The 15,831-nt window shown below is 38.3% G+C and overlaps 2 protein-coding genes across 2 annotated transcripts; one reads left to right on the plus strand and one right to left on the minus strand.

The window, feature by feature from the left end:
• The first annotated feature begins 273 nt into the window (after positions 1-273).
• On the plus strand, positions 274-11,653 carry LOC140927417 (uncharacterized). The gene is made up of 9 exons (XM_073377060.1): positions 274-783; positions 1,937-2,109; positions 2,834-2,935; positions 4,327-4,442; positions 5,404-5,535; positions 6,153-6,280; positions 7,003-7,052; positions 9,793-9,886; positions 10,440-11,653. Exons 1-9 carry the CDS (start codon positions 571-573, stop codon positions 11,007-11,009), a joined length of 1,578 nt encoding a protein of 525 aa, XP_073233161.1. The 5' UTR covers positions 274-570; the 3' UTR covers positions 11,010-11,653.
• A 246-nt stretch (positions 11,654-11,899) lies between these two features.
• Positions 11,900-15,045, minus strand: LOC140924920 (BTB/POZ domain-containing protein 6-B-like). The gene is made up of 2 exons (XM_073374909.1): positions 14,075-15,045; positions 11,900-14,028 (listed from the first exon to the last, which is right to left on the minus strand). Exons 1-2 carry the CDS (start codon positions 15,011-15,013, stop codon positions 13,675-13,677), a joined length of 1,293 nt encoding a protein of 430 aa, XP_073231010.1. The 5' UTR covers positions 15,014-15,045; the 3' UTR covers positions 11,900-13,674.
• Between the last annotated feature and the right edge of the window lie 786 nt (positions 15,046-15,831).

Consider the following 15,831-nt stretch of genomic DNA (forward strand, 5'->3'; position numbering starts at 1 on the left):
TCCCCTGTAGTCCGGTTTCAGATGAAATCCACGTAACGGACGCAGTCGGGTGAGTTGGCCAACAACTTTTTTTTCCACGGAAGAACTATTTCCTACTTTTTCTGCGAAGACAGAAGATATAAAGAAACGTACACCTGATCGCTAATCGTCCTTGACTCGTCATAACATAAACAATGCAAAGAAATGTACAGTTGAGGATCGCACGTTTCCAAACGGTTTCCCCGAAAAAGCTCGAAAAGGACTAAAACGCGCAATCGAATGATCTAAATGACGTCATCACAATAGGTTCATCTGTTTTTTATTTGTTCATCACCACGACAACAACAAAGGCCCATTCCTCCGCGCCAACTTTCACAATTGACAGTCATGGCGACGAAGTGTTCGCTCATTCAGCGAGAAAAAGTTAAACTTTTCACAAGTTAGCAGGTCTCGATCGTCTGATTTTTGCGTGAGGATTACCAGGAAAATGAGCACTTTATGTTCCAGCCTCATGGAAGCTCTCTACCGTTGATATATGCAAAGATAAAATTGTTCTGAATACCCGCGAAGGAAAAATCTTTGACTTTCAGAATGACTCCTGTTCATGGAGCGGATGGGACCGCTACATCTTCCAGGACTTCTTCGTCTGTGGCTGTACAGCAAAGGGAACGTATAAATGGCTGGTCGTGTCCGTGGCATCCTTTACAGTTTGTGGCATGGTTTTTTCTTATCTTCTTCTCTGTATTATATTTCGGTGTAATTGTCTTCTATCTCCCAAAAGAGTGGCGAGCAGCTGGATTTATTGTATCCTTTCCCATTACCTTTCGCAATTCTTTATAGGTTTCGATGAAAACTGTCGCTTCAGCTTTTGAAAGTTTACTTTAATGATACGGGTGATATTTTGGCTACTTTATGACGCGATCGACTTTTCCCGTTGTTGTACACAACACGCATTAATAGTCGATGTGGTTGTGGTCTTTGTTATTTATCAAGCTGAATTTTTATGTCCTCTATCAACTTTCGATAATTTGATGGATCTGTTTTCTTCTTACTGCGTTTAACGGTTGTTGCTCAGTCTAATAGGCTAAGAGATAATTCTACTTTATTTCGAGGTTTATTTTCACTAATTTTAAGGTCCTAAATTAATGATAGGGATTTAAAAGCCTGAGGAGGACTACATTATGCACATCAATTGAGTATCTAGCACTGAAGTGAAGACTGAAATTAAATCTAAATTGTCTTTATTTGTGAGTGCTGAGAAGGGAGAGTCTCCTCAAATCCCTCTGAACTGGAAGAAAATGCTTTTGATCCCAGCAAAAAACTCACAATGAAATGTTCTTAATTTAAATAATTTTTGTTTAATGAAATGATTTTTTTTCTAGTCAAAACTAAGGGTTTTTTAACGGAAGGAATTGTAAATATAGTGTTTTGACGAAATGGGTTTTTTTAAAGTGAATTAATTGAAAATAGGATTTTAATAGTTAGCATTGTTATCAATAAAATATGTTCGATCTGCTACTGTAAAAACTCACAATAATAATAATAATAATAATGATAATAATAATAATAATAATAATAATAATAATAATAATAATAGTAATATCGGTGAGATTTTCTGAGGGGAACTCTGAAAGTTATTTCTGAGGAAGTGTTGCATCAGCACCTTGATCTTTGGAATATTTCTGAGGGATATGGAAGAAAAATCCTTTTTCTCTGAGGAGGGAAAGAACAAAATGGGTTATTTCTGAGGGTTGGACTGTGTCATTACATTACGTGATTCTCAGGGGGTAAAACTATGCTTCACTGAACTTAGGCTTTTTAATGGAATGGCCCTCACATGTACCTCTCCCAGCACTCTAACTGATTTGACTTTGAGGCCACATGTTATGGGGTAAACCACATAGACAAGGAAACTAACTATTTATGTTACATATACTTTCCATGACCATAAATTAAGATTCCGAGTGGTTTTTGTGGTATACATATTGTCTACCACCTACTGGCATTGACAATTGACCCTGCAGATCCCAGCATCAGAGGAGGAACTAAGAAAAGCAAAGCAGTTTTTGATAGAAGCCAACATCAGCATGTTATTGAAAATAGTCACTGTTATATCTGCCAAGTGGATGTGTAAGTTTTGATTTGTTTCATGTACAGTATGTAGTTTTAGGTTATGTAATATAACATGTAGATGCAGTAAAAACGTGCAAGTATAAGAACCTGGTTTTGTAAACCTGTTAGGCTAAAATTTGCTTGTTACGCCCCCTCTATACAAGAACTTCTCTTAGCCTAACTGGGTTCTTATTTCTATAACCTTAAAAAAAACTTCTGTACACTAATGAAAATAAGATAACTCAAATTATATTCAGCTAGAATCCTGATCTTTGGAGACTTAAGTGCCTTATCACTCCAACTCCAATATAATGGTATGCAGATTTTATGAAGGGAATAAATACTCCTGGCTACAATATATTTTTTTCTTTAAAAATAAGACCCTATCTCTCACTTTTAAAATTATGTCATTATTTCAAGGCCATATAACTTGTCGGCCTGACTGGCAAACCTGAAAAAGTAGCACTCAGACTGTTATGTAAAAAATGAGCAAAAATTATGTTGACAGTTAGTAATAATTTATCTGCTGGAAAGGTTTCAACTTGCTGGGTATATTGATTTAGTACACAGATAATTGAACTGCTAGGAAGTTCTTTTGGTTATAATTTATTTTTGTTTAGTTTCATACAAAAGTAGCCAGGGGAAAACCCCAGTCCTGGATGTAATGACAGCCCTGAATATTTATGTAATCGTAATAATAATTATTTGACCCTACTCTTTTTTTTTTGTTTTGTTGATATAGTGGTTCTAAGAGCAAGCATTGCTCAGTGTGCAACAAGTGTGTATCAGAGTTTGATCACCACTGTAAGTGGCTAAACAATTGTGTTGGAGGCCAGAATTACAGGTAAATGATATAGACCCAGTCCAAATGCAGTTTCAATCAAGTGCTGAACCTAATTGATGATTTAGATAGATAGACAGACAGACAGACAGACAGACAGACTAGACAGACTAGACAGACAGAAAGACAGACAGACAGACAGACAGATAGATAGATAGATAGATAGATAGAGAGAGAGATAGAGAGAGACAGACAGACAGACAGACAGACAGACAGATAGATAGACAGACAGATAGATAGATAGATAGATAGATAGATAGATAGATAGATAGATAGATAGATAGATAGATAGATAGATAGATAGATAGATAGATAGATAGATAGATAGATAGATAGATAGATAGATATTCTGTTTATTTCACCCACTTGCAGCAATACCTGAATTGTTGGGGAAGGTCATTGTCACATACAATTAACCATTTACATACATTCGGCTGAAATTTATAAGTTACAAAGTCATTAATTCTTCTGGTATGACCTTGTTGACGTCTTAGAAGTTGGACCCTTATACTGTAATGAGACTCAATAGCGGCAGGGGAGGGGATGATGTTCTTAAGGGGGGACATTTGGCGTGCAGTAGCAATAAATTGCTTGTAAACAAGCTCCTACTCTCCTGTCACTAAGAGACTCCAGGCCGGCCAAGACCAAGGTCTCCGTATAGTCTACCCAGCCAAATATCATTTGGCTGCTGTACAGACTCAATTAACTCGTCCAGAGTTAACAGACTGAGTTTGACATACATGTAAGAGTGACATATGAGCCAGTTTGTTTGCGGAGTTTATTCATGTACTGATGATACTTTTCTTACACATCAAGCCCAATGTTATTCAATTTTGAATATGTATTTAGCACTTCCAATAATTCATTTAAAATTGTGTTTTGTGGTTTTGCTGTTTCATTTTTTGGATTGCCTAAGTTGTAAGTACCTTGTTTCAATGATTTGTTGTTCAATTTTGTCAAAGTACAATACTGTTGGCTCTTTCAGTGAAACTGCATTTTCAACCATACATGTACATTAGTATAATAAACTTCTGTTCAGTATAGAGTTACTTTTACAAAAATTTTCTTTGATTTAATGTTCGATTCTCACTTTTTAATGATAATATTATTATTGTTGTAAGTACTGCAGAGATCCCCATTAAAAAAGGAAACGACAACAACTTTTACCAAGGGGAACAAACCCTAAATGCGTTGAGACAATTTGTGCTTGTAATTAATAACATTGTACATTGTACATTGTACATGTACACCAGTACATAGCATTATATTCGTTAATAGCTAGGGCCTGTTTACTGTTTAACTGATGATGGTTGCTTCATAACAAAGTGATCATTGAAATCAATAACAAAGTGACTAATATCTTTGTCATTATTTTTTTATTTTCATTTACATAGGTTATTCATCGGCTGTATTTCCAGTGCATTTGTTTTAGCAATGTCCGTATTTGCAGTTACCTTGTATGTCTTTGTCTCGTTTTTTACAAGAAGAGACAGTTTAAAATCTTTATCAGGTATGTTACCTTTCAAAGAAAAAAAGTAAAATACTGCTTACTAAATAATGCTGATTTGGGGGTGCACTTTGCCTTCCTTATAACCCAGGATTCGATACATAATAAACTGTTGCCAGTGATCTGGTGTGTATAGAACTTGAAAATAACTTGAATTCCTCCAGCTTGTCCTCAGGACAAGGGACTCCTTAATTCCGCTCTCTGGTTTTGATTTTCTGGTGTGGATGCACCTGAAGGAGATACGATAAGGGTTAGATTTCAAGTTTTAGCACCCTTGGTCACACCTACACAATGAAAAATTAAACATCCTGAATTTGCTTGTCTAGAGTTGTTGTATCCTCCTCTTGATCGAGTTTAATAGCAAGAGGATGACTTCCCTGGGACCTTTCTTGTAGGACAAGTCGGCATAAAAAAATGAAGTATTTCACTACAAAAGGAGACACTGTTAGCAGAGCTAGATCGAAATTTACTTGCCTGGCAGGAAAATGGTCGATGGCTGGATGGGACATTATAGAATTCTGGGCAGGGTACTTAAATGTTCTCTTTGACAAGTGAAATCCAATGGCAACCAAAATTTGACCCCTCTTACTGATTGTTTTAGGGACCTTGATTAAAAGGGAGATTTACAGTCAAGTTTACGGCAAACAGCAAACTTCAGATTCATGTTGAGAGTTTCTCAAAATAGAAAATAGGCAAATAAAAACAGCTCAGAACAATTCTTGCGGACAGAAATGGCATGAAACTACTAATTTTTGTGTAGAAGTAATGAACAGTAAATGACTTACAATAGAGGCCAAAACTTGGTCACGTGGTACAAATTCACATTTGCTGTGTCCTGTTAATGTGACTTTTAATCTCCCTAATAAGGTGTTAATTAAATTATCATAACACTGATGTCAGCTCCGTCGGAGTATCTATTGAATGTATTTGCCTTAAAGATATTTTTCTTTCTCTTATCCTATAGGAGGAGAATTCAAAATATTTGTTGCCGTCTCATCAGATGAATTATTTGCATCAATACTTGGAGTTGTGGCAGGACTGCTGCTTCTCGCTATAGTCCTCCTGGGACATCTTTTAGGATTTCATATTTATTTAAGTAAGCTGCATGTCCAGAGCTGTGCTTTGTACCTATCCGCAGAGCTGTCATTAGGTTTTGAAGCAGTCATAGCGAATGGAGATTCATCTGTAACATCTCAGAAATAATTATTTTATAGTGTCATCTTTATAGCTTTCCACCTTGCTCACTTGTAACATCAAGGACAAAAAATCAATTCTCACTCACTGTAACAAGCATCTTATAATCCACTGAAGAGGATGTTCAGTGACAAACAAAATTTTATATTGTTAAAGGGTGCTTCTTTGCCCTTCGCCTCAGCTTTTGGGCTTTGTATTTGTTTTGCATTGTTGGTGAAATGCAGTGCCTGTGCTAGGATAGGTGAAACTCAAATTTAAGCTGCAGTTATTTTAAATTTTTCTGTGACAGCAAACCGGAAGGCCTGTACATGTATTACCGATATTTTTAGCTTCTCTAACTGTTTGCGATAATCCATTACCATATTAAGGTGTCGTCCATGTCCCTTGCTGTTTGCCAAAAAACTTGAGAATCATTTGTTTTCAGAAAATGTTGTGATTGGACAATTTTCTTTCAAGTATCCCTGTTTTGAGTGTCTGCTCTGTAATAGATTATTGATATTTGTTTTTTCTCTTTGGCAGTTTATCATAAAATCTCAACATATGAATTCATAGTGAGTTCTCGAGAGCAAAGATCTGAAGCTTCTGATGTGGAGGCTGGTACAGATAAACCCTCTTCATGTAAACAGTCAAATAAGAAAATGTTTAAGGTGGGTTTGCAAGAAAGTGACTTTCAGTTTGTTTCATCCTTAACCAAGGACATGATTTTGTCACAGACCCTCACATGATAATTAGCAGGGGTCATGGAAAACAGGAAATAGGTCCTTTGCAGCTAGCCATTCACGTGGTACAAAACCGCTGTGCTGGAGAGCAAAAGTCGCACTGGGACAAGACAAACAAAGAAAGTTACCATTTCAAATTATGTATGTCTTTTGTTTGTCTTGTCCCAGTGCAACTTTTGCTCTCCAACGTGGGGGTTTTGTACCACGTGAATGGCTGGCTTCAAAGGGCCTATTTCAAGAAGTCAGTTGAAGTCATGGAACGTGAAGAACTCAAAAAAGTATGAACCCTGATTAAGCATAATATAATAGTGTGAACGCCAACTGGCTGGAGGTTTATCAGTTGGGTATGTTATCAAGCATGATCAAGGAGGTGATTATACTTATACTCAAATCAAGTCAGTGATCAGGGCAAAGTCCAATGTGCTGACCACTCCGTCCTGCTGGCTCCAATTTCATTGGCAGGGCTGTCACGCACGACTGGGAGGACGGGGGGAGCAGGGATTTTTCCTTGGCTTCTTTGAGCATGATCACTCGCTTCATAGGGAAAAAATGGACATTAAAGCTGGAAACTAGAAATCTTAGTGACTGCCCTTCATTGGCAATTTGATCCTTGCAATATAATAAAAAAAATTTAACTTTCTCTCTTGTAGAATAAAGTAAAGCCTGAAGAAGAGAGGAGAGAGAATAATGAACCTCAAAGGTGAGGTTACAAATATGGTGCTGTAAAGCCAAGTATTCTAAATATAATCATTTGACTTTAACATGAGAGGACACAGAGGCTTTTTACTGGAAGTACCATCCCACGCAGGGATGTTTTCTCCGCGGGCAGCTAATCCGACTTAATCCCATTTAATATGTCGCGCTCCTCGAAAGTGCGAAAATTTTCTTGTCGTGTATTAGATTTCAGATACATTTTCTTAATCTTCATTTCGCGCCAGAATAAATTAGTTTGCACGCAAAGGGCTCCTAAAAAAATCACAAGGTTTGTCCCACTTCGAGTCCACCTTCTGGAGATATGCCGGCTTGGTAGCTGGAATACATTGCCAGGGCGAAGATCTGGCATTTTTTCCTCCTTGTTGTATTTTCTTCAGGACAAAATTAATGTTTAATATATTTGTAGTGAGAATGCAGCGCATATCGGTGGATTTTACTTCATGCGGCTTGCTAATTCTGAAAGAAGAGTGCCGGATTTCATCGTTTTGTTCATGTTTATTAGTGTTGGCCAATGTAAGGTAAATGAACCAACCACTCTAAGGTAAGAATTGAAGTTTTAAATCTGTTACTCGCCAAAAAATCGTGGAATTGGAATTCGTGAAACTCGTGAGTATTACCTCTGTTACCTAATGTCATGCGATGACTCCTCGCTTTTTCGATGCGTAACACGGATACAAGTGATAAATTTCTTTCGCAAAGTGAAGTATAATTCACTTAACGAGACCATTTGGCGAATATTTCTTGTTATATGCTTTATTCATATTTGCTTGGCTTATTCAGGCTACATTCCAGGAGTTTGATGACAATGTTTTTGTGCTATAATTATGCTGATAAGTTTTTGCACCTTTATATTGAAACTCATGTAAGCCAAACGTTTGTTAACTCTTGACTAGCAAAACACTCTTCTATAATGGAGGAACTTTTAACGTCTTTCGGGGCCCTAATATGGTGTCAAATTTTTAGGGGAAACAAAGCTTGATTTTTGGCCAAACAGACTATAGCTTTTTTGTCTTTGAAGAGAGCGCGAGGCAAACGTCCGTGAGTACAGTGTAAGCCAGTGATTCTTTAGGTAGAGCTAACAAACATAGGATGCACTTTAGGTGGCACACCCATGGGTGCAGTGTAACCCAGTGATTCTTTAGGTAGAGCCAACAAACATAGGCTGCACTTTAGGTGGCACACCCATGGGTGCAGTTTTAACCCAGTGATTCTTTAGGCAGAGTTAACAAACATAGGCTGCAATTTAGATGGCACACCCATGGGTGCAGTGTAACCCGATGATTCTTTAGGCAGAGCTAACAAACATAGGCTGCACTTTAGGTGGCACACCCATGAGTGCAGTGTAACCCAGGGATTCTTTAGGTAGAGCTAACAAACATAGGCTGCACTTTAGGTGGCACACCCATGGGTGCAGTGTAACCAAGTGATTCTTTAGGTAGAGCTAACAAACATAGGCTGCACTTTAGGTGGAACACCCATGGGTGCAGTGTAACCCAGTGATTCTTTAGGTAGAGCTAACAAACATAGGCTGCACTTTAGGTGGCACACCCATGGGTACAGTTTGACCAAGTGATTCTTTAGGTAAAGCTAACAAACATAGGCTGCACTTTAGGTGGCACACCCATGGGTGCAGTGTAACCCAGTGATTCTTTAGGCAGAGCTTACAAACATAGACTATACAGGTGTACATCAGATGGTTACAAGTTTTCCAGTTAAAACTTTGTCATAAAAAGCTACACCATGCCACTTCGACTATTTCATTATCGCGCTTGTTTTGACGCACAATTGATAGTCAGGGGAAGTCGTATTGTCTAAAACCATAGCAAAAGACAAATTTACACACATCACAGCGTTAAGGTAAGGTAATACAAGGTATTTCCTTCAGGTACATTTACATTTTCTGTTAGGTTATAAGCAAAAATCGCATGCAGCGATGAACAAAATGCGAAGCCAGATCGAAACAAGATCGAAACAAAACTGACCTCTGAAATGGAAGAAGAAAAGTCTTTAATTTTTGCCTGCTTCGGCCTGCCGACGCGATCGGTCTGTTTTGTTTTCATATGATGACATTTTCCTGACAGAAAGGTGTCGGGAGAAACACCTCGCGCTGATCATACGTGACAAAATCCGCCGCGCCTAAGCTAATTAAGAAAAGTCTCCTCGAAAGCTCCATACAATTCCTTGTAACAAAATTATAAGGAATTGTATGAAGCTCTCTGGGATACTTACAGTGCAAGCCCTGTGTGTCTTCTCATGTATCAATCATTATTATAAATAATTCATTTGCCTCTGGCATGGCCAGAAAATTGGGGTGGATACTGGCAGGTCTAAAGCACAGGTGACATTCCATAGGTCAAGAGTACAGGTCACTGCTCCATCAATAAATTACCAAACCACATAGATTCCCCTCGATCAAATAGAGCATTAATTTTTGTTAAAAAGATTAGGCTTAGGAGACATTCTTTTGGCTGTTCATTTATCTGTATCATGGTGACCCATACTCTGACCTGTGGAAAAGTGATCTGTATTTTAGCTCCGCTGATAGGCACCATGCAGCCTCAACTAGCCCCAAACATTTTTTCCCATAATTTTTTGGGTAAAATGAACCTACAAACCTTAAAAAAAAAGAAGCGGATATCTCTATTAACTTGACACAAGCAAGGGTTCCACCCCTTGCTGTTGGCTAACACAGGTTTTTGCAAAGTTTCTTTTATTCATCATTTCAGAATTGAAATAAGTGATCATGGTGCTTCTGAAGGGTCTGATGATACTCTACCAAATGAAACAACTGTAAAGTTTATTAATGAAGTCAGCTCTAAGGTGAGTCATATATTAGTCCTAGGAGGCGATCAATCATGGTCAAGAAAGTTCTTTTGAAACTGTCTGCTTACGAAGTGCTTGACTTATCATACCGTTATGAAAGTAACTGAAAATTTACCTGCTCATTAATAATACTGTCGAACCCTGTACATTTTACAGAGAAATATACGAAGTGAGTACAATTCATGGTTAGTTATATTGTCAAGGAGCCAGATTTACAAAACCTTGCTAATTTAACCCTTTCTTTTCCAAGAATGCCCCAAGTGACAGGGCTAATTGTTTAACAAGCTGATAGTCATAAAGGCTGCTACGCTGAAACATCTATTAAGCTAGCAGATTGACATGTTTACAGATCGATTGACTTGATGGGACACTGATTTCCTGGAATATTATGCAGACATGCCAGCACAATAAGAATAGTGTGTCATTGCAGTTTGTCTGTATTCCATGCTTATCTTAGGTTTTTGGACCAACTTTTGATGGGGGGTGTCTTGTAGAGCCCTACCACTCCAGTCATCTTATGTCTTATGTCTTTACTCTACTTTTACATCAGGCCGCTGCCAAGCAGAACAGATCCAGTGTAGAAGAAGATACCCTACAGCAACAGGATTATTCAGTTATCACAAGCCCTGATACGGCTCATTACTCACCCCAAGGAATTACAGAATGTGCATCATCTTCAGAGGAGAGCCTTAAAGAAATTACACCCCAACCTACTTCCCCTCGAGTAGAGGTTAAACAGCCAGCTGGCGTAATCACATCACAGCTTCAAGAGACAAGTTCAAGCAATCAACATCAGAGTGAATTGTTATCTTTTAATCCGGGACCTAGGAGGGTTCCCATGGTAACTTTTAATGACCAAGTAGAAGAACTTGTTCCCAGTTCTCAGGGAAAGAAAAAGAAAAAGACCAAGGTGAGTGAAGATGCAAATACAAAGACATTGAACAGTGGAGATTATGAACTTACTGCAGTCAACAGAGAAAATGCTAGTACTGGACAGGATACTGTTGATGCTGTTACACCCAGGAAAAAGAAGAAGAAGAAACCTAAAGCAAACTCCCCCGACAGCCTACCTCCCATTGTTAGACGCCCATTGCCACAATTACCGCCCCAAGATGATTAGGCCAATCAGACTTGATCCAGAGTTTACATTATTTTTTAAGAATTATACCTTAGCCAGTTTACACTTTCTTAACATCCAAAGTGAAAGTTTATCACATTTTTGTTTTTCACTTGTCACCCTTTTCACAATGAAATTTTTTAAGATGTATAAATGAACATAATAATATTGTTAGACCCTTTCAATTCCTTTCTAATCATGTGACACAGCAATATTTGCATCAAACCAATTGAATTGCAATAATTTATTATTATTTTACAATAATTAGTTAAGCTATTTTTTAGTGATTTTGGCTGGGTTGTTTAAAGGATAATTAAGGTCAGTTGCCATAACAGCTCATGCATTCTCTTCTGTAGTTAATCAAGGATTACAGGTAACAGTCCAAGCTTCTAACAAGTCTGTCATGGTCGTAAAAATTTTAATGAAATTTTAGCGGAGCGAGAATCTACTTTGGCCTTGCTAATATTTTAAGCAAATCTTATCACTATTTTTTAAAATATGAATTCAGTCAAAGTGTAAATTGTATATATGAACATACCTGTTTCCTAATTATGATGTACAGTAGATGAAATATTTATAGCTTTAAGTATAAATTATGTATTTTAACATGAAGATCTTAAAGCCAATCAACTTCCATTGATTTCAAATCAGTTTTTGTCTTGATGATATTAATGTTAATCATCAATAAGTGAAAAAATGGTACAGCTACAATCCAAACCTGCTAAACTTAGAGCAGTCTCTCTTCTTCTCAGATTTAGTGAGGGGAATGCATGCCCGTGCAAGAGTTGTCATTTTCGTTTCTCGGCGGTTCGCTCGGTGCAGTAAGAAAAAAGAGAGAATGCTCATAGTTGACAGACCCGCTGAAGTTTTAAACTTTAAGCAAAAGCAGCTGCTTATTTTTATGCTGTAATTTATCTAGATTGATATTCATACATTACAGCCAAGCTGTTTGCAAGCAGTGTACTTTCTAGTCACATTGTCACCTGTACTGTTATTTATAGCAATTTTTGTCATTAAAATGCTTATTTATTTACAAATTAGCACTGCAGTCTATGTTCAAGGTCAATTTATGTCTCAGTTCCAAAAAACAGGATAGTACATAGGAAAAAACCTCTGAGGCTTAAGTAAAAAATAGAAAGAATAAAATATTGTCTTTCAATATTTGGTTATAAAAAATCTCATTTTGTGAGATAGCTTACAAATTAGGTGAAGCTTTGTCTCTATTGTCTGTAGCCACATAGCTCTCTAAGAAACCTCTACATTCCATATTATTGTCCTTTGGAAACACACCTGATATTGTTTTAGAGTAAGGGGAATTTTTTGGGTTCTGTATAGTCAATCAAACATCTTGTTTTGAGAGCTTTGTGACATTACAGTGAAAACACATCTTCACACTTTCCTTATTGTTGGTCTGCGGGTCCTTACCACTTGAGGCTGAGAGAGGTTTTTGAAAGCAAATGTCTTCTTAGATCACACTCAATTTATCTCTGTGACAATAAGGTCTATATTAACCCTTTCACTTACAGCAAGGAGCTCAAAAGTATTCTTTCATGTAGACATTAACCAATCAGAAGTCGAGGACCGTTTCCAGCTGGCTCCTGATTGGATTAAATCTGTACAAAAGAATGTGAATAAATCAAAAGTGGTCACACTTTCGGGCTCCTTGCTCTAAATGTTAACAACAGCAACAACAACAACATGTTTTTGTAAAATCCTGAGAAATGAGTGGTACGTACTACGCAAAAGTTCTACCATGCAAAGTGGTTCATTTGAATAGTTACACGGGGTTTAACCAAAGTTTCAAAGTTAGCTAGAATAACAAGTAATCTTGTTATGTTAAATGCTGTACTTAATTTGCCAAGTTGGTGATGGGTCCTGCATTCCCCCAATATCCTTTCTTGTACTAGGACAACTAAATCAAAGTATTGCCCACAAAAAAAAACCATGCCCATCCATAAGTTGAACAAGAAACTAGCATTTAATTCTGATAACTCTAGCAAAAAGATCTATAAAAGTTATCCAAGGTTACTGCACTTCCAACTTAAATTATAGAAGCTCGTTTTTCTCCTTGGAATTCTAGCAGCTTTAAAACCTAGTCTAATCTCTATTTAGCTTTGCTTACAAGTTGAGCACACACAGGTCTAAACAGTTTGCGGGCATACAATAATGGAAAATCGTCCGTCTTGTTTTACTAGTAATTCTCACCCACTTGTTTCGATATTGTGGCTGAAAAAGTTGACCACATATCCTTGTCTAACCTCCCAGTATTAAAAGCAGGTATCCTTACGCAGGGTTAGATCTCTCTCTAAACCACTTTATATACATGTACACCAGGGCTCAGTTGTTCGAAGGCTGATTAGCGCTTAACCCAGGGTTAAATAACCTGGGTTTCTTCTTCTTGTGTTCAAAAGCATTTTCTTGAATAATTTTCTGTGCTATTTTTAGAGCTTCCAATCAGCAACTTGTAGACAAAAAGAACTAAAACTGAAAAGCCTTTTAAGCTTTCAAATCTGAATTCAAATCACGCACTAACCGTGGGTTATCTCAACCCATCTTTAAACAACTTGGCCCAGTAGTCTAGATGATGCAGGGGCCAGCTGTAACCCAGGTTATGGTTACACAGTATGTGGTATAATGGTGTATGGGTTGGTCCAAATAAAAGACTCTCTCAGTTGGGAAGAGAAAACAAGAATTCAGCAAACTGGCCTTGCTCCACACTATTTCTGTCCCCAAGGGCATACCTAGTGGGGGTGGGTGGAGTTAAAAATGTAAATGTCACGCCAGCTATTTTTACACTTTTTAAGCCTTTGCATCCCTTTCCAGATTTCGCTCCAGAAATTAAGACGCTAATATGGTATAGAGTGTTCTGTTTCAAGGAAGGATTAGAGTTAAACAGAACTTCTAATCCATGATAGCTAAAATTTTGGCATGATTCTAATAGCTTTGAAGGATATGTTGAACGTTCCAATTTCACCAAACGTACCGGTGATTCAAACACTGAATATGGGCTGCCTTGGTATAACTCTAATGCATCTAAGATGTATAAGTTGCTCTCACTGCCAAATAACCGCTTTAAATTCAATAACATCCCTACTTAATCCGTTACAATCCCAAGAACTTCTTTGCATCAGGGTAAACCTTCCACAACGGTGAAGCCATGAGCGTCTTCGAGTCTCCGAGAACCCTAAAGGCAGAGAGATCTCTTGTGAACTAAAAAACTTAAAAAAAGTGACAATTTCATCCGGAGTAAGAATTTTTGCATCAAGAACGACACCAGCAAACTCCTCTTGCTTCATCACTCCATAGCGTATTGCTTTAATAATTTCCTCGCCAAGAACTCTTCTTTTTAGTTCACCATCAGTTGCTAAGCCCTGCTTTCTGCATTGCTTAATTGCCCACCGATCACAACCTTTAAACAGCTCCACTTCTCTGATCTCCAGCGTTTCTCGTTGGACCAAAGCTTCAAGCAAGGTCTTCTCGATCATCTCAAATCCATCTGATTTCAAAGCCTGTTCAGTCTGACTTTCGATTACTTTCCAACATCGATCAACCAGGTTCTTCTCTTCATATTTCAGGGCAGTTGGCAAGATGGTGAAAACGTTCGAAGGATCCAATTTATCTTGCAGATAATCCTTGCATTTTTCAGTAAGGGAAGGAACCATGTACTTCTTGGCCAAATAGAGTACTCCCAGTACACTACTTCCGCTTAAGTTTACTTCATCGCTGTACAGGTAACGAAACAACTCCAACAAACTCTCGTAATCACAGTCAGGCAGTTGAATAGTGTCTTTAGTCTCCGCTAGCTCACCGTAAAACATGGCTTCAAACACAGGACTACCAATGGAAAGCACAAACTTGTGAGCAGTGATCGATCGATTTCTTTCACTTTCGCCGTCGTTGCCTCGAACGACGAACTTCACATCGCTCAAGTGTTCATTATTGAACATAAATTTGGTTCTCTCTCTGACGGTGGATCTTGTTATTTGCCAGTTAGTTTGAACAGCCATGATCGCTCTGCGCAGTGACACTTGTGGACAACGATACGACTTATGTTTTTCTTTCAGTGGCCGCCTAAAGACATCACGCGATTCCTCAAGACGTCACGAGAGTATTGCCCAGTTTCCAATCGAGAGAGGATGGGTACGAGTAGGTGTTCTCATACTTGTTTTTGTATTGCGTGTCATTGCTTTTCACGTAATAATCTATTAAAGCTTGTTGCTGCGATGTTGTATTTGAATTATCTTCCACGTGGAGATTGTGCATTTTCAGCAAGTTTTGTAAAGGAGTGTACTGAATGATGTTAGTGGCTAGAGAAGGTGCAGAGTTAACTGCACATAAGGAAAGTGTTGTTGTAGACAGGTAGAGGAAATAAAGGAAGTGGAGCTGAGATCTCGTCGTGCGCAATTTATTAACGCGGTCATGCACCTAGCAGACCGTCCGGTGAAGAAGTTAGGGACCGATCGTTTATTGGGGGGGGGGAGGGGGCTGGGGGGTTGGGGGGTGGCGGGGGCTTTCAGAAAAGTGTGTTGTATCAAAACTTTATCCCCCCACAAAATAATTACAAATGAAAATTGTAACCCCCTTTGGCAACAACAATTTTTAAAATGCACGTGCCCCCTCCCCGTTCCCCACTCCAACCCCTTCTAGACCGAGTCTCTTCGTCCATCCTTGGGCATTGATTTCATAAGCTATAAGATACCGGTAGTTGGCAGCGTAGCGTGAGATTTTGAAGGTGCACGGAGGGGAAGAAACGTTAGTGCGCCGAAGGCGCCCCAAACCTGGGGGGTCTGGAAAGTTTTAAATTTGGGGTCTCGGAAATGCCATC

The sequence above is a fragment of the Porites lutea genome, chromosome 2, assembly GCF_958299795.1.
Source record: "Porites lutea chromosome 2, jaPorLute2.1, whole genome shotgun sequence".
Classification (NCBI taxonomy): Eukaryota; Metazoa; Cnidaria; class Anthozoa; order Scleractinia; family Poritidae; genus Porites; species Porites lutea.

What these genes read in the sequence shown, in the direction of transcription:
- LOC140924920 (XM_073374909.1), bottom strand. Translation starts at nt 15,013, where the DNA reads ATGGCTGTTCAAACTAACTGGCAAATAACAAGATCCACCGTCAGAGAG. An exon ending in ATGTTATTGAATTTAAAGCG is followed by an intron (nt 14,029 to 14,074) that starts GTTATTTGGCAG and finishes GATGCATTAGAG; the next exon opens with TTATACCAAGGCAGCCCATA.
- LOC140927417 (XM_073377060.1), top strand. Translation starts at nt 571, where the DNA reads ATGACTCCTGTTCATGGAGCGGATGGGACCGCTACATCTTCCAGGACT. An exon ending in CAGTTTAAAATCTTTATCAG is followed by an intron (nt 4,443 to 5,403) that starts GTATGTTACCTT and finishes CTTATCCTATAG; the next exon opens with GAGGAGAATTCAAAATATTT. An exon ending in TTAATGAAGTCAGCTCTAAG is followed by an intron (nt 9,887 to 10,439) that starts GTGAGTCATATA and finishes CTTTTACATCAG; the next exon opens with GCCGCTGCCAAGCAGAACAG.